At 42.3% G+C, this 18,903-nt stretch overlaps 1 protein-coding gene across 1 annotated transcript in view; it reads left to right on the top strand.

Annotated features, from left to right (window-relative positions):
* Positions 1 to 31: 31 nt before the first annotated feature.
* Positions 32 to 18,903, top strand: part of TRMT61A (tRNA methyltransferase 61A) — a 68,516-nt gene continuing 49,644 nt past the window's right edge. Inside the window, exons 1-2 of the mRNA XM_089523617.1 lie at positions 32 to 121; positions 6,775 to 7,139. Coding sequence (XP_089379743.1) covers positions 6,809 to 7,139 — 331 coding nt within the window. The 5' untranslated portion in view covers positions 32 to 121; positions 6,775 to 6,808. The remainder of the gene's footprint in view (positions 122 to 6,774; positions 7,140 to 18,903) is intronic.

Raw genomic sequence — 18,903 nt, forward strand, 5'->3', positions numbered from 1 at the left:
GGAAACGTCATCGCTCTGCGACAGGAAAAAAGAGGAGGAAGCTGCCAAGCCACGTGTCTGGAAGGGAAAGTGCTCCCCAAATCCAGGCACCTTCCTTGCAAGCCTCTAAGGAACAGGAAAGGTAAGATGCAGGGCTGGGGCTGGCCACTTTAACTGCCCTGGCTCAGTGCTGGGGAATCCTGGGAACTGTAGTTTTATTTTGGCACCACAGAGGCTCTGGTATCTCACAGAACTACAGTTCCCAGAATTCCCTACACCACTGAGCCAAGGGCAGCACTTAAGGCGATCTCAGACTCTGGGGCCTGTTACAGACAGGCCAAAATAAAGCTGCTTCGAGTCACTTTGGAGATATGGTATTTCAATGATGCATGCATCCTAAGAGTCCAAAAGCCGCACCAAATCTGCACTCTAGTCCTTAGAACTGGCGCGTGGCTTTGGTGTGGCTTTTGGACTCTTAGGACGCATGCATCATTGAAATACCATACCTCCAAAGTGACTCGAAGCAGCTTTATTTTGGCCTGTCTGTAACAGGCCTGGGTGATTATTTCTGCAGTGTGTTTTGGTCACAGGCGTGTATGTGTCCTGAGAGGCAAAAGCCATTGGATTCAAGTGCAAAGTGTGCAAAAAGTGTGCAAAAAGGACTAGACCCCTTTCCCCTTGACCCTCTTGGACCCTGCTGCCACCCCCCAGAGCCAGCATCAGCCCAAGGGATGCTGGGAGTACTTGACTATAAGGAACCCATACTTGCCCATAGGGACACATTGGAGAATGCTTGCCCATAGGGAAACATTGGAGATGTTTCCTATATTTCTCTATGGGCAAGTATTCTCCAATGATTCTCTATGGGCAAATATTCCCCAATATTTTCCTATGGGTAAGTATTCTCCTGTATTTCCCTGTAGACAAGTATTCTCCAATGTTCCTCTACGGGCAAATATTATCTTAATATTCTCTATGTTAAAGTAATTCCCAGGATTTCCCTAATGGCAAGTATTCCCCAATGCATCTACCCCTATGGGGAAGTCTTTTCCAATGATTCCCTATGGGCAAGTATTCCCCAATGTTTCCCTATGGGAAAGTAATTCCCAATATTCCCCTTGTTTTGTTGTTAACTGCTTTCACGTGGATCTCTACCCGTGGCGATCCTGCTGATAAGACACCTCCAAGTCCCCCTGTCCTCTACTGCTCTGCCCAGCTCCTTCAAACTCATGGAGTTGAGACTGCCATGGTCGCCTTAGTTGATGACCTCCGTCTGGGCATGGACAGGGGTAGCGTGTCCCTGTTGGTGCTCTTGGACATCTCAGCGGCCTTCGATACCATCAACCATGGTACCCTTCTGGAACGCCTGAGGGAGTTAGGTATTGGGGGCACTGCGCTCCAGTGGTTCCGTTCCTACCTTTCGGGTAGATTCCAGATGGTGCAGCTGGGGGACTGTCGTTCTGATAAGAGGGCACTTACATCTGGTGTCCCTCAAGGAGCCATTCTGTCCCCCATGCTATTCAACATTTGCATGAAACCGCTGGGAGAGATCATCCGGAGACACGGGGCGCGGTGTTATCAGTACGCTGATGACACCCAAATATGTTTCTCTGTGTCTCTGACTGATGCAGTGACTAAGGATGGCATCTCTCCTCTAAATGCCTGCTTGGAGTTGGTAATGGGCTGGATGAGGGAAAACAGACTCAGCCAGAATCCAGAGAAAACGGAAGTACTCGTGATAGGTTCCCTGGGCCCAGGGAAGGATATTTGTCCACCTGTCCTGAACGGGGTCACGCTCCCCTTGAAGGACTCAGTTCGCAGTCTGGGGATGCTACTGGACTCGTCGCTCCACCTTACATCTCAGGTGGATGCGACGGTCAGGAGCACCTGTTATCAGCTTCGGCTGATATGCCAGCTGCGACCCTACCTGGGCCGGGCGGACCTTGAAACCGTGGTACATGCTCTGGTAACCTCTCGGCTGGATTTCTGTAATGCGCTCTACATGGGGCAACCTTTGTACCAAACCTGGAAGCTACAATTGGTCCAGAATATGGCAGCAAGGCTGGCCACTGGATGTTCCAGGACTAGCCATATAACACCTATATTGCAAGATCTACATTGGCTGCCCATTCGCTTCCGGGCGCAATACAAGGTGTTGGTAATTACCTATAAAGCCCTAAATGGCTTGGACCCAGGGTACTTGGAGGACCGCCTCTCCCCATACAATCCGCCCCGCACTCTCAGATCAGGCGGAAAACATCTGTTAAGAGTTCCGAAGACTAGATATACTTCATCTTCACAGAGGGCATTTTCCATCTCGGCCCCGCAGATTTGGAACTCCCTGCCCGACGAGCTCCGTTCTGTCACCTCTTTAGATCTGTTCAGGAAAAATCTGAAGACCTTCCTTTTCCGTCAAGCCTTTCCCCATGTGCCTTAATAGTATCCTCTTCTCCCCTCTTGCATATTGTTCGATCCAGCTATTTTGTTGTATGGTTTTAATGGTATGGTTTTATGGTTGTAATATAATGGTCTTTTAGAGTATTTTGTATAGTTTTTAATTGGTTATGGGAAGTTTCTTTACACTGTTGGGGTTATATGTTGTTATAATTGTATCATTTATGTTGTAAACCGCTATGATCTATATAGGAATAGCGGTATATAAATAAATTTTCATTCATTCATTCATAATCATGATCTCTTTAATAGAATCCCTCCATCTTGCATTCGGCTTTCCTCTCTTTCTACTTCCCTCTACCTTTCTGAGCATTATTGTTTTTTCCTCCAATGATTCGTGTCTTCTCATGATGTGTCCAAAGTACAACAACCTGTGTGATCTGGGGGCCTTTCACACTCCACAATTACATTGCTATATTCCACTGTGGCATTTTATGAAATCCTGAAGTTTCTAGCTTTGGGGTGCACTAAAATTCTCTGGCTAAGATTTCTAAATGCCCTTTCCTAAACTGGTAATCCCAAGATTCCATAGTACAGTCAGCCCTTCTTATACACGGATTTTTTATACACAGAATCAAGCATCCACAGTTTGAAAATGTTCCAAAAAAGTATAAATTTCAAATACCAAACCTTGATTTTCCATTTTTTTTATAAGGGGCACCATTTTGCTATGCCATTATATTTAATGGGACTTGAGCATACATGGATGTTGTTATACACGGGGGATAATGGAACCAAACCCCAGCGCATAACAAGGGTCCACTGTAATTAACCATAGAAGTGTGATAATTAAAATGGAATAATAGCACTATAATTATGTAGTGTGAAAGTGCCCCAAATCTCTTCTTGTCTTCTCATATGTCTACATTCCTTCTGTTGGAAGAACAATTGCAAAGATCAGGATTTTGGATTTCATTAGCTCTGGATCCTAAAATAGTTTTGCCCTTCCCAGATGATATATGTATATTGCCCATATTCCTTCTGATACAGCTCCTGTTTGCTGTGTCTGCCCATGGACAAAATTCTGGTGAAGAACTGAGCTCAGAACAGCTTTGCATTATTCACTATTGCTTGGACTGCTTCCAAGTGGTCTAAGGCTATATCTGCACTGCAGGAATAATCTGGTTTGACATCACTTAACTGTCATGGCTGAATGCTGTGGAACTGTGAGAATCATAATTTATTTTGGCTCCAGAGTTCTCTGACAGAGAAGGCTTAATGTCTCACAAAACTGGAATTCCCAGAATTCTATAGCATTGAGCCAGGGCAGTTCAGGTGGTGGCAAACTGGGTTATTTCTGCAGTGTGGATGCAGCCTAAAAGTACACAGAAAATGGTCTCCCTGTGAGTTGTTGGTGTTATAATATTTGTAATCCAAGACCTGTTTTGACTCCCGCCCTCCTTCTTAGACCAAACTTATGGTAGGTTGTGAGTCCTGAGCACCAGAACTGGGTCACAGAGGAGCAAAAAGATTTCACTACGTTTGGAGGGAGAGTCATTATGGTGTAATGTTTTAAGTGTTGGCTTACCACTATGGAGACCAGTATTTGAATTCCCACTTGGCATGAAAATGCACTGGGTGATCTTGGGCAAGTCACACACTCTCAACCTCTTGGCAATAGCAAGCAAAAACCCTTCTGAACAAATCTTGCCAAGAAAACCTTGTGATAGGTTTGTCTTAGCGTCATCATAAAGTGGAAACAACTTGAAGGCACACAACAACAACATCTTGGGGGGGCTTGCACAAAAAGTGAATGTGAACAAAAGTTTTCCCAGCAGAGAGGGTCCTGTCCTCCTGTAATCTATCATGCATATGATGAATTGGGCTCAAGGCCATGAAGGTTCATGCTGCTAATCTCTTTTCTTTGGTGGTCTCAGGGTGCTACAAGATTCCTTTCCATATTGTTGGGCATACTTTGACTGTGATTTCCTGCATGGCAGGGGGTTGGACTTGATGGCCCTTGTGGTCTCATCCAACTCCATGATTCTATGATTTTATGGTAATAAGGTTAGCTGCTGTGTGGGTGAGTGTCTTATCCCTGATTGGGTTTTCATGGCATGGTCTGGTCCAAACAACACCATTGTTTACTACCTTTTGGGGCTGGAAAAACAGACTCCCTAGTGCCTATGCCTTGTTTTCTGCTAGCAAAAATGCTCAGATTTAATATACCATACAGCTCCATATAGAGACTTACACCAGCCACCTTTATGCCCACAGCTTATATATATATATATATATATATATATATATATATATATATAAACAACAAACAGGAAATGAACGTGTCACGGTAAGTACCCAACGTTCCTATCCTTGATTTAGGCCTTTTATATTTTTGTTTTTCTTCCATCATATGACTCAGAATAGCATACAGGGGCTCTCCCATCCAAATAGGAACAAAACCTCATGAACATAGGTTGATATGCGTGAGTAACACATAGGAGTTTATCACATTGGGGCTAATTTCTGCATTAAAGAGAGATTATAGCTCATTTAAAGCATCTCACAAATAAAGCTAAAATGGTGAGTAATTCTGCAAATGATTATCACATGCAATTACGTAAATAAAGTGATATCAGAAATGCATTGTCGTTTAAATCCTGAAAGTAAAAAGATGTGTGTTAACGCTTCTTTGTGACCACTTTAATGGTGGGTTTTGTGTGACGTCGTGTGAAATCGTTTAGCGTAATTACGCAGTTTTTCCGGGATATTCATGGGATAAACTCCCAATCTCCTTTGTGTGATAAATTCCATAGCAGAGAGCTAGCATGGCGTAGTGGTGTAAGCGTTGGACTGACTCTGGAGACCAGGGTTCAATTCCCAGCTCAGCCGTGAAACCCACTGGGTAATCCTGGGCACGTCACACTCTCTCAGCCTCAGAGGATGGCAATACCAAGTCCTCTCTAAGAATCTTGCCAAGAAAACCCCATGATAGGTTCACGTTTGGGTCACCATAAGTCGGAACTAACTTGAAGGCACATAACAGCAACAACAACAGCCCCCAGAGGAACTTAGGCAGTTTCCATCTGTTTTGAGCTTCTGGCATGCAACTAAAACAATGTTGTTTTGCATGGCATTTGATATTTGAAATTGTCCTGTTTTAATCCTTTCTTTTAACATTACATTTAAGGATTGCTTTGAGCCTCTAGTAGGTTTTAAAGAGTATTATGTGTTTTTAAAGTTTTCAACATCTCTGAACTGTTTCATATGCTTTTATTCATTGTGCATCACCTTGTGAGCCCTATATATCGCCGGGAGGCAATATATAAATATTTTAAATAAATAAATAAATAATCTGCTTAGATTCATCAAGAATGCTGCATCAAATACCTTCAATCATGGCCTGGGGAATGATCTAACCAATTGGGGATGAAGATTAAGGTCAGGACAAAGTGGAAACAGGAGTTGGGTTTGCCCACCCTTTTACTGCACACATACACACACACATACTGTATTCACAAACTCAGAATTTGCTCTGAAGGGCTGGAAATTCCAATGTTGTGTGTATGTGAGTGTGCCTTCAGGTTGTCTGTTGATTTACAGTGACCCCATTAATTTCATAGAGTTTTCTTAGCAAGGAATAGTCAGAGGTGATTTTGCCACCTTCCTTCCTCTGAAATATAAGCTCCAGCATCTGACATTCCTAGGTAGTCCCCTGCCCAAGTACTAAACAGGGCTGACCCTGCTTAGCTTCCAAGATCAGACAGGATCAGGTGCCTTTAAGGTCTTTAGACCCTTATTTCCAATGTTGGGAGGGGGGAAATAGAGAACAGAATTGTCCTGTTTTTTGGATAATGTCTCAAAGAAAAGAAAAAACTTCCAAAGATTATTTTTGCAGTGTGAAGGGGTTAAAAATCATGTTCCTTTGGTGGTTGGGTGCTAGTATGATGTTGCATTTAGACCCAAAGAATTAAAGCAGGGGTTGAGGCCTTGGATTATATAAAGGGGATAGCTGGGTAGTATCCAAAGAACTTTTAATATAATTACATAGCAGAGAGAATTCAGCAGGTATAGCTTGTCATACAAGTTTCCTTGATCACAGTTATTAAAACCGTGCCCTCTTTTGCCTCTGGCAAACCTAAACTTATCTCCAAGATTTAGATGGGGAACATGTGGCCCTCTAGATGTTGTTGGATTGTGACTCCCATCAGATAGCACTGTTGGCAGTGCCGACGAGGGCTGATGGGAGCAACAGTACAATGAGATTTGCAGGGCTGCATGATTCCTATCTGGGAGTCAAAGATTGGAAGGGTGAAGCAGAAGTGATGTAAGTGAGCAAATATTTTCCATAGAAAGGCAAATGGATGTTTAGATTCTGAAGCATGTCTCCTTTGTCCTTAGCGTCAACTAATTTATCATCCACAAGATTATCAGAATGAGTTTTGTTGAATATGGAGACACAATCAAAGAAGGGGACACAGCTGTGGTCTTCTTGGGCCATGAGTCCATGTTTCCGGTGAAGGTGCAAGACGGTGGTAAAACTCAGACCAAGTATGGTGTGATCAGGCACTCGACGGACCTCATAGGCAAACCATATGGCTCCAAGGTGACCTGTAGCAAAGGCGGATGGGTCTATATTCTTCATCCAACCCCTGAACTGTGGACTCTTAATCTCCCCCATCGAACGCAAATTCTGTACTCAACAGATATCTCTCTCATCACCATGATGCTCGAGCTGAAGCCAGGATCCATTGTGTGTGAATCAGGTAATGAAGTTTTTTCTGTCACAAGGCTTTTATGATGCTATATTGGGCCCTTGGTATCCCCTGAGATTTGGTTCCAGGACCCCTCTGTGGATACCAAAATCTGTGGATGCTCAAGTCCCATTAAATACAATGGCATAGTAAAATGGTGTCCTTTATATAAAATGTGGAAGAATAAAAAGTAACAGTCCCATATGGTTTTAAAGATTTTGGAACCTTTCTTTCCTTTTATTCTTCTACTGTAAATACAGTGAACCCTTGTTATTCGCTGAGGTTTGATTCCAGGACTCTCTCCTAGCATCCCCCACAGTCTGATGGGAAGTCAAGGGCCATAGATTTAAACCCCATTGATAATCCCAAGAAAAGTAGACTGAATCAGTGGGAACTCACTAGTAAGTTAATATGTATGTTCCATTTAATAAATGAGTCTACTGTAGTTGGGTCTAACAGTTAAATTTAGAGCTTAGTTACCCAGCCTAGGAATAATATTGACACCAGCTTTATTGTAATGTTGGTCCGAAACACACTGCGGAAATAATCCAGTTTGAAGCCATTTGAACTCCCTGGTTCAGTGCTAGGGAATTCTGGGAATTGTAGTTTTGTAAGATAGTTAGTCTTAGAATCATAGAATCATAGAGTTGGAAGAGACCGCAAGGGCCATCCAATCCAACCCTATTCTGCCATGCAGGAAATCCAAATCAAAGCATCCCCAACAGATGGCCATCCAGCCTCTGCTTAAACACCTCCAAGGAAGGAGAATCCACTACACTCCGAGGGAGTGCGTTCCACTGTCGAACAGCCCTTACAGTCAGGAAGTTCTTCCTAATGTTGAGGTGGAATCTCTTTTCCTGTAGCTTGCATCCATCATTCCGGGTCCTGTTCTCTGGAGCAGCAGAAAACAAGCTTGCTCCCTCCTCAATATGACATCATTTCAAAGATTTAAACAGGGCTATCATATCACTTCTTAACCTTCTCTTCTCCAGGTGAACATCCCCAGCTCCCTGAGTCGTTCCTCATAGGGCAAGGTTTCCAGACCTTTCACCATTTTAGTCGCCCTCCTCTGGACACGCTCCAGTTTCTCAATGTCCTTTTTGAATTGTGGTGCCCAGAACTGGACACAATATTCCAGGTGGGGCCTGACCAGAGCAGAATACAGTGGCACTACTACTTCTCTTGATCTAGACACTATACTTTTATTGATACAGCCTAAAATTGCATTGGCCTTTTTAGCTGCCGCATCGCACTGTTGACTCATGTTCAACTTGTGGTCTACTTGGACTCCTAGATCCCTTTCACATGTACTTTCATTCAGCCAGGTGTCCCCCATCCTATATCTGTGCATTTCATTTTTCCACCCTAAGTGCAATACCTTACAATTCTCTGTGTTGAATTTCATTTTAGCTTTCTAGTCTATTCAGATCATTTTGAATGTTGATCCTGTCCTCTGGCGTATTAGCTATTCCTCCTAATTTGGTGTCATCTGCAAATTTGATAAGTATGCTCCCAATTCTGTCATCCAGGTCATTGATAAAGATGTTGAATAACACTGGGTCCAGGACAGAGCCCTGTGGAACCCCACTGGTCACTTCTCTCCAGGCTGAAAAAGAGCCATTGTTGAGCACCCTTTGGGTTTGGCCGGTCAACCAATTACAGATCCATTTAACAGTTACTTTGTCTAGCCCACATTTTACAAGCTTGTTTGCAAGTATGTCATGGGAAACCTTGTCAAAGGCCTTACTGAAATCAAGATATACTATATCCACAGCATTCCCTTCATCTACTAAGCTGGTAATTTTATCAAAGAAAGAGATCAGATTTGTCTGGCATGACTTGTTTCTCTGAAACCCATGTTGACTTTTTGTGATTATGACATTGCCTTCTAGTTGTTTACAGACTCTCTGTTTAATGATCTGCTCCAGAATCTTTCCTAGAACTGATGTCAGACTAACTGGACGATAATTGTTGGATCCTCTTTTTTCCCCTTTTTGAAGATGGGGACGTTTGCCCTCCTCCAGTCTGCTGGGATTTCTCCTATTTTCCAGGAGTTTTCAAATATGATTGCCAATGGCTCCGATATTGCATTTGCCAGTTCTTTTAGTACCCTTGGATGTAGTTCATCTGGTCCTGGAGACTTAAATTCATTTAGATTAGCAAGGTATTCCTCTACTATCTCTTTACTTATTCTGTGCTGAAATTCCCCTATTCTGTCCTCTGCTCCTTTATCCTCAGGTTGAGCACCCTTTGCCTTTTCTGAGAAGACTGAGGCAAAGAAGGTGTTGAGTAATTCTGCCTTTTCTCTGTCCCCTGTTAGCATTTTGCCATCTTTTCCCTGCAGTGGCCCTACCATTTCCTTCTTCCTTTTGCTGCGGACATATCCAAAAAATCCCTTTTTATTCTTTTTAACCTCTCTAGCAAGCCTGAGTTCATTCTGCGCTTTAGCTTTTCTGACTTTACCTCTACACATGCCTGCTATTTCTTTGAATTCCTTTTTCGTGATTTCCCCCTTTTTCCATTTCTTATACATCTTCTGTTTCAAACTTAGCTCGGTTGAAAGTTCCTTAGTCATCCATCCTGGTTTCTTGAGACACCGCCGATTTTTCTTTCTCACTGGGACTGTTTGAAATTGTCCCTTCAGTATCTCTCTTTTGAGAAATTCCCATCCGTCCTGAACTCCCTTCCCTTTTAGTATTTCTGACCACGGGATCACCCTCAATACTTCTCTAAGTTTACTGAAATCCGCTCTCCTAAAGTCTAGAATGCGTGTTTGACTATGCCTGGCTTCTCCTTTCCATTGTATAACAAACTCCAGGAGAACATGGTCACTTCCACCTAAGGATCCCACCACTTGCACCCCATTAACCAAGTCATCCTTGTTGGTTAGGATCAGATCTAAAATAGCTGACCCCCTTGTTGCCTCTTCCACCTTTTGGACCATGAAATTGTCTTCCAGGCAAGTGAGGAATTTGCTAGACCTTGAGGATTTTGCTGAGTTTGACTTCCAGCAAATATCAGGATAGTTGAAGTCGCCCATCACTACTACAGCTCTCTTTTCTGACTGTGTGGTCATCTGTTCTAGAAAGATATCATCCAATTCCTCAGTCTGACTTGGGGGTCTGTAGTAGACTCCCACCATAACATCCTTGTTGTTTCCCTCCCCTTTGATTTTTATCCAGATGCTCTCCACCTGGCTTCCATGATTGATGTCCTGGATCTCTTCACTGGTGTAAATATCTCTGACATATAGTGCTATTCCTCCTCCTTTCCTGTTTGGCCTATTTCTCTTAAAAAGGTTATACCCCTCTATTTCCACATTCCAATCATGAGACTCATCCCACCAGGTTTCAGTGAGGCCTATTATATCATATTTGCTTTGTTGTACTAGGAGTTTAAGTTCATCTTGCTTATTTCCCAGAGAGCCCTGGTGATGCAATAAACTACAACTCCCAGGAGTCCCTTGCACTGAGCCAGGGCAGTTAATAATAAGGACCCTAGATATCCTTATTATTTATTTATTCAGTTTACATCCTGCTTTACTCCTGCTAAGGGATCTAAGGCTGTTTACAAGTTTTAAATCTATGCTTGAGCCTAGATCCAGTTTTTGCTCCCAACTAGGATAGACCTGTTGTACCAATGAAACCCATAGAAGTCTTGATTTGACAAGTTCCTTTTGATCCAGTGGGTATACTCTAATTAGGACTGAGGCTGCATCTCCACTGCAGAAATAATACAGGTTGATGCTGCTTTAACAGCCATAGTGCCATGCAATGGGATCTTGAGATTTGTAGTTTGTTGCGGCATCAGAGCACTCTGACAGAGAAGGCTAAATATCTCACAAAACTATAACTCCCTGAATTCCATAGCATTGGGCCATAACAGTTAAAGTGGTGTCAAACTGGATTATTTCTGCAGTGCAGATGAGGCCTAAGAACTGGATTTAGGCAGTTCTTTAGCAGGCCTACTCTGGGACTGTATCTGCACTGCAGAAATAATACAGGTTGACACCACTTTAATTTGCATGGCTCAGTGCTATGGAATTCTGAGAATTGTAGTTTGCTGTGGCTCACAAAACTACAGTTCCCAGAATTTCATAGCATTGATCCCTGGTAGTGAAAGTGGTGTCAACCCAAATTATTTTTGCAGTGCAGATGCAGCCTCGGAAAGATTTTCGTAACTGAGGAGGGGGGATGCACTTGTCCACATTCTTGCTGTCCAGTGTTCTTCTGTCTCATTCTAACTACTTGTTTACTAGTGGTATAAGCTAACGTCTTTGGCTGTTGAGTAAAAGCAAGATTGTTATGATTGCATAAGTTTTGGCAGCCTTCTGGCATGACCGTGTCTTTCTTGGACTGCCGAAATGCCATCTGTCATCCTGTTTCCTTATTCAGCAGGATGTTTCTCCCCCTCTGTGTGGGAAATTTGTATTCCTGGTATATAGTTCAGGGACTGAATAAACTTTGATGTGCTGAATTCTGAAAGTAGAGAACACTACGAAATATATTGCCATGCAATAAGTGGCTAATGAGATTGGACTGGAAATTCAAATGGTGGCTTCAGTCTCATAGCTTGCAAAGTCGACCCTCTCTTGGTAGTTTGTGGTGAATAACCAAGGAGCAAACATTTGTGAAAGGGAAAAAGTGCTGGTTTCTTTTTCTCTCCTGGTCCAGTAATTGTTTTATATGTGGGCTGGTAAGTTGGGTGAAAGCCAGCATGGTTTGAGCACTGGTCTAGGACTCTGGAGACCAGGGTTTGACCCTCAGCTTGGCCATGGAAACCCACTGGGTGGCCTTGGGCAAGTCACACTCTCTCTTCCTCTGAGGGTGACAATGGCAAACCCCTCTGAAGAAATGTGCCAAGAAAGCCCCATGACAGGGTCGCCTTAGGGTTGCCATAAGTTGGAAATGACTTGAAGGCGCACAACAAGTAAGTTGTGTAGTTTTTCAAATACCCCTGTATATTTGACTCATCAGAAAAGGTTTGGTTAGCTGTTCATGCTTGTTTGTACATTAATTTTGTTGTTTCACCCATCTAACATGTACAAGATTATTCAGTAATCTTGCAAACAAGTAGCTAGGATGAAAGAGCAGCACATTGGACAAGAATGTACGAGACTGTTAGGTAATCTTGTATCACCCTTTTCGAAGAAAAGACTAGTGATACAAAATAATCAAATCTAAACGAGAAACTACAGAATATAAACATCACAATAATCTAAAATTATGCTCCAAAATGGCAGCAACTTAACCCCCTGGGACCACCCTGTACAACAATGTCCAGAAGCCTTTAACATTGTTAAGTAAAGGTCAAGTATTTCATAAACACTATTATTATTATTATTATTATTATTATTATTATCATTATTATCACAACAGAACAAATTTTGGGTTTCCCAACTGTCCTCTCAGACTTTCTTTACAAAATTCACTTATGTCTTCTCTACAGCATCTTTATTTCAACAATATAGTTTAGTGGCAGGACAGCAGGAACATTTTGTTGTTACTGTTGTTAAGCAGTTGAGACTTGGAAACCTTTGCCAATCTATTGCACATTATACAGAGATCTTGCAGTAGATCCTGTTCTTTCTGTACATTCCCGTATCTTGTATTATGTCATTAACAGAGGGGAGATATTTACATATATGCCAGTTAGAGTAAGGTAGTTTTGCAAGTGAACTCCATTGTGTTTGTGCCAGGAACTCAGGGTGTTGAATCTGGCTGAATGTTAAAAACTAATTGTCAACGTGATGAGCATGATGTTTAATCATATGTCATGGCAGCTTCCAGAGTTTGTATTTTAATATTGTACTGTTCTGGCTTGTTCTACTTACAGGTGCTTTTATGTTGTAAGTTGCACAGCAGTACATACTGTGAGGCAGAGGAAGGCACTTTGCTCAGTGCAAAGAGCTACATTGGAAGTGTTCACGAAATCTGTGGGAAGTGGCTGATTTACACATTTTTCAGTTGCATGTAGTGTAGCGTTCCTAATTGTTTTGTGTATGTGGTAGATGCCAAGAAAGCTACAGCTGAAAGACATGGGGTTATTGTTTTTGTGTTGGCAAGTTGTTAACCATAAAGATGTCAGATTATTTAAATGAAACTCTTCACAAATTTTGAGATGCTCACAGAAGTGGCTTTGAATGAGGTCCCTGTAACTTTTTCAATTGCACAGAGGGGAGAATTTCAATTTGAAAAGTGATTTCTGTGGAATTTCTTTTTCCATATTGATGAATTTCAATCCTTGGCCCTCTAGATCAGCGATTTCCAAACTTTGATCCCCCAGATGTTTTGGACTTCAGCTCCCAGAAACCCCAGCCAGCTTGCCAACAATTGGGAATTCTGAGATCTGAAGTCCAAAATACCTGGAGGACCAAATTTTGGGAACCACTGCTCCAAATGTTTTGAAAGTTGACTTCCAGAATCCCTTCCCGTTGATTGCCTTGGCCAAAGCTTGTGAAAGCAGAAGTTCAAAGACCAATGGAAATCCAACAATTGAGAATCTACACAACAGCTGAAGGTACAGGTGACTTGTATCCTTTTTGCTTCTGGCCGCTCTGCACAAGGTGGATCCAGGTTTAGGTTAGGGGAAGAATTCTTCGTAATGGCATGGTTCCATGAACTGTTGTGCAAGAATGAGCAGAAGATTTTTACGTGAGATGGTGCAGTGTCCTGTGCTAGCATGCATCCTGAGAGCTTGTGTAAGACCTTGTATAAGAGTCCACCTGGGAAAACTGCTGTTGTAGTGTAACAATCTTGCATTAAGAAAAACCACTTCCTCATGAGGTGCGGAACATCAAGGCTTGGAGCTGAACCTTGCCTTCTTGAAGAGGGGAAGGTCTAAATCTGACACTGTGGGACCATGCCTCTTTGCTTAGGTAGTTTCCAAGTGTTATAGTCCTCCCTGCCATTCTGATAGGTTAAAATGCATCTGATAAGATTGCGGCTTCATCACTGCAGAAATAATCTGGTTTGACACCACTTTAACTGCCATGGATCAGTACTGTGGAATTCTGGGAACTAGTTTTGTGAGGTATTTAGTCAGAGACCTATGGTGCCACAACAAACAGGGTGACCAAAATGTCTCCCATTCTAAACATGACAAAGAAGCAATAATTTATATTTATATGAGTGCTAGCAAGTTTTATTTGGTCACGTCCTCCATTTTTCTTGAATGTCCTCCATTTTATGGTGCCTCAACAAACTACCATTCCCAGAATTCCATATCATTGAGCCACAGCAGTTAAAATGATATCAAACTGGATTATTTCTGCAGTAGGACACACATTCCTAAGCACGTTCAAGTAGATGAATGTAAGTTTGGAGATGGAGGAATCAGGAGGAAATCATAGGAAAAAGTTATCATTAGAATCCAAAGACTAACCAGCAAAGTGGCTAGAGAGTTGAGGCCCAACAAAGTGATGGAAAGCATCAAGATATAAAGGGAAGCATTGAGACCAACACAATTAAAATAAATATTGATATCACCTATGAAATGACTACAGCGTAGTGGAGTGATCTGAGTGTTGAACTATGCCTCTGAAGACTATGGTTCTAATCCCAGCTCGGCCATGTAAGCCCACTGGGTGACCTTGGGCAAGTCACATACTCTTAGCCTCCGGAGATGGCAATGACAAGATCCCTCTGAAGAAACCTGGCAAGAAAGCCCTGTGATACGTTTGCATTAGGATTGCCATAAGTCAGAAGTGACTTCTACACAAGAACAAATAAAATGAGTGCAAAAGAACATGGAAGGGAAGCCAAATGAACATAGGCAGAAGAAATTAAGCATTATTATTGTGAAGAGATAAATCACAGTCAAATATTCAAAGGAGGGAATGGAAAGAAACCCTAAAGAAGAGGAAAAACAAGTAAAGAAGGAAAGATGGGGAAAATAATAGGGGAGAAAAACATGTCAGCAACTTTCTGGTGCCTAAAGCAGTATGTCTGAAAAAGAAAAATGCCCTAAAGAGCAGGTGTGATCAGACCAAACCAAAGAACTCACATGAAGCAGCAAGATGGTGGAGATTGATGGGTTTATTAATAGAACAATGACAGTTTAATAACCTGCAAGGAAAGAAGTCAGAAGAACAGAAATGAGATTAGATGGAGGGAAATGCAAGGGGCATATCTTGGACCTGGGGTAATATGTCATCAGCTGATAATAATTAAAAAGAAACAAAGATGCAGAAGATAAATTGCAAAAGCAAAAGCCATTTGGGGGAGAATGTAAGTAGAAATATGGGAATGGGTGGATAGAGTAGAAGAAATCAATTCACTATTTATAATTTATTTAGAGTAATATATAATTTATATGTATATTGGTGAGAGCAAGCATAATATAGTAGTTTGAACCTTGGACTAGGAGAGTAGGCTTCAGTGGGCAAGTTACACTCTCTCAGCCTCAGAGGATGAAGAAACTTACCAAGAAGAAAAACCTATGATAAGGTTGTCTTGGGGTTGCCATAAGTTGGAAGCTACTTGAAGGCACACAACAACAACATTTACATCAGGTCCTGTAGAAACAATACAGTTTGACACAACTTTAAGTGCAGCAGCTACATCCTATAGAATCCTGGGATTTGTAGTTTTACAAGGTCTTTAGCCTTTTCTGCCAAAGAATGCTGGTGCCTCACAAAACTACATATCTCAAGATTCTGTAGGATGGAGTCATGGCAGTTAAAGTGTTGTCAAACTGCATTATCTCTGTAGATGCACACTAAGGCAAGGTGAATCAGCACAAAGAAAAGAAATAGGAATAAATGGCTAATAGTAGTTGTCACCAAATTGATCACCAACAATGGTCTGCCCTGGCCTCGCATCAGGAGGCATGGAGACGCACTATCCACGATGCTGCAGCCTTTTTCGAAAGCTCACGGCGAACGAGTCTTGAAGAGAAACGACAACCCAGAAAGAACCACAACCCGGAAACATCACCCAAGGAGACTTTCTGCTGTGCTTTCTGCAACCGAACATGTTTGTCCCAGATTGGCCTTTTTAGTCACCAACGCGCTTGTACAAAGCGCAGGATGCATCCTTCCTGAATCTTCGTTCGCGAAGCAAAACCAGAGAGAGAGAGTAGTTGTCTGGAAGGAAAATTGTGGAGGACAGAAATAGAAATGCGTCAAGAGTGGAAATGTTTTATACCCCTTTCCTGCTTTTTTTATTGGAGAGTACGGTGGGCTTAATGGTCCTGTATTTAAATTGTTGTTGTTGTTGTTATCACACCCTTCTCGACTCATGGCGGCTTACAATATTAAAAAACACTATAGTTAAAACTTACAAAATAATGCATTAAAACAGAATTAAATTACTACAATATTAAACTGCATGTTGAAATATCAAATACAGTTTTAAAAAAACAAAAAAGTTTAAAACAAATTAAAACTATATAACACCTTTGGGTAAACTTTTTAAAGCCTTGTTTGTGGTTGTGGTCGTGTGCCTTCAAGTCATTTCTGACTTACAGGCTTTTCCCTATCATGGGGCTTTCTTGGCAAGATTTGTTCAGAGGAGGTTTGCCATTGCCTTCCCCTGAGGCTGAGAGAGTGTGATTTCTTGCCCAAGGTCACCCATGGTTGAGCGTGGAATCAAACCTTGAACCCAGAGTCGTAGTCCAACACTCAAAACCGCAAATGTCTTGTATGCGAGCTTGTGTGAGAGAGGGGGTGGGGGGAGAAAGAAAGATTGAGGGAAGGGGGATTGGAAAAGCTAGTTTTTGGAGTACAAATCCTTGACTTCCACCAGCTGTTGTGGCCACCAACTCTGCAGACTCGTGGATTCTGGGAACTGCAATCCAAAAAGAAAGACTGGATGAGTGTTGCTGAGTAGGGGGAATTGCTTCTGCTCTTGTTAAAGGATGAATCAACCATTGCAATTCCTAGGAGAAGCAACCATGCAGGTCTGAACCGTGGACCCAGGTCTCTAGAGGCATGAGGCAGCTGTATCTCTGCAGGTGGAATCCCTCCAGTCCCTGGTGGTGGCTGAATCATGAATTTAAGATAAAGGCGATTTAATTTGGCTGTGCAGAGCATTTACAGAGTTATTAAATATTTAATCTGGCTTTTTGTTGCAGTGTGGCTTGGGAACAGCAACGGCGGGTATAGGTAGATTTGTAGAGTGTGGTCTGCAGATGACATTTGTATGCGCAGCTGACTCCTGGAGCAGCAACTGAGGCCGCTGAGACCAGCACTTAACAGCAACAGTGGAAAGCAACCTAGATTTTGCTCTCATTCGTACACTGAGCACATGCATGATGGATGTGTTCTGGGAGAGCTAAAGGGCGGACGTACTGTTTCAAAAGAGAGTTTAATCAGGGCAACTTGGCCAGGAATTGCTGGGCTTCCTTGCTGTTTTAGGAAGTACGTCTGGCTCACCAGCGACAGGGTGAAAGGAGACCTTGAAATTTCAGCCAAGCTTTCACTGCATTGACCACATTTCAGGAGGTCTCCAGGCCCATTTTAGGGTTGATGGATACACTGGTTTGTAGAAATAGATGTGACCTGTATGTAAATTGAGAAGACAAGTTTGCAGAAGTCAAGGGAGGAAATGCTTTATGCCCCTTTTCTTTTGTATACCTTTTATTTGCCTGGTGGATAAATGGCTCTTTATTTATTGTTGTTGTGTGCCTTCAAGTTGTTTTTGACTTACAGAGACCTGAAGATGAACCTACCACTGGGTTTTCTTGGCAAGATTTGTTCAGAGGAAGTTTGTCTACTCTAGGCCTTCCTCAGAGGCTCAGAGAATGTGACTTGCCCGAGGTCACCCAGTGGGTTTCCATGGCTGAGCAGGGATTATACCAGGGGTAGGCAACCTGCAGCCCGCGGGCCGGATGCGGCCCAGCGAGGCCTTGGGACCAGCCCCAGCCCAGTCCTGCTGCCGATTGCCGCCGGGGCCTTTGGGGGGCAATTGTCTATAGAAGCCTCAGAAACATGCATTTATATTAACATTTTTTTAAAAATCAGCAAATTTTTTTGCGTGTCCTCCATTTTTTAAAAAAAAGTGTCTTCCATTTGAAAATTTTGTCCTACATTTGTCCTGGTTTATTTATATATTTAATTTTTTTAAAATTATTTAATTATTTATTTTTTGGCTTCAGCCCCCCCAGTTGTCTGAGGGACAGCAACCCGGCCCCCGGCTCAAAAAGATTGCCTACCCCTGGATTATACCCCTGGCCTCTAGAGTCATAGTTTCAACACTCAGACCACTACAAGCTGGCTCTACAACTCTCTTTATTTGCAACTCTCCAATTATGATTTACAGTAATTTGCAATAACCTAGGAATGTAAGGACCTGTACAGCTCCACATCTTCCGGATTAATTTTTTTAAGAGTGGCCATGCAAGTTGAGGCAACAAGAGTGGAGAGCTGGGAAAAGTTACTTTTTTGGATTATAACTCCTTGAACCCCTGGATATCTGGGCGATTGTGGGAGCTGAAGCTCAAAAAAAAGTAACTTTCCCCAGCTCTGACTTAAAATGTATTCAGGTTATGTGGCCTGGATATTGTTAGTCAAAGGCGTTTATTTATTTATTTTATTTGGTTATGGGATCTATATCCCACCTTTCTCCTAAAATGGGATTCAGGGTGGCTGTTGGAAGTCAGTACAGTGGTCCCTTTGTATCCGCTGAGGTTTGGTTCCAGGACCCCCATGGATAACAAACTCTGTGGATGCTCAAGTCCCATTAAATACAATGGCATAATAAGGTGTCCCTTATATAAACTGAAAAATCAAGGTTTGATATTTGGAATTTATACTTTTTTTTTAATATTTTCAAGC

This window comes from Sceloporus occidentalis, unplaced genomic scaffold (genome assembly GCF_023333645.1).
Source record: "Sceloporus occidentalis isolate IW3139 unplaced genomic scaffold, rSceOcc1.0.p SCAF_4, whole genome shotgun sequence".
NCBI lineage: Eukaryota > Metazoa > Chordata > Lepidosauria > Squamata > Phrynosomatidae > Sceloporus > Sceloporus occidentalis.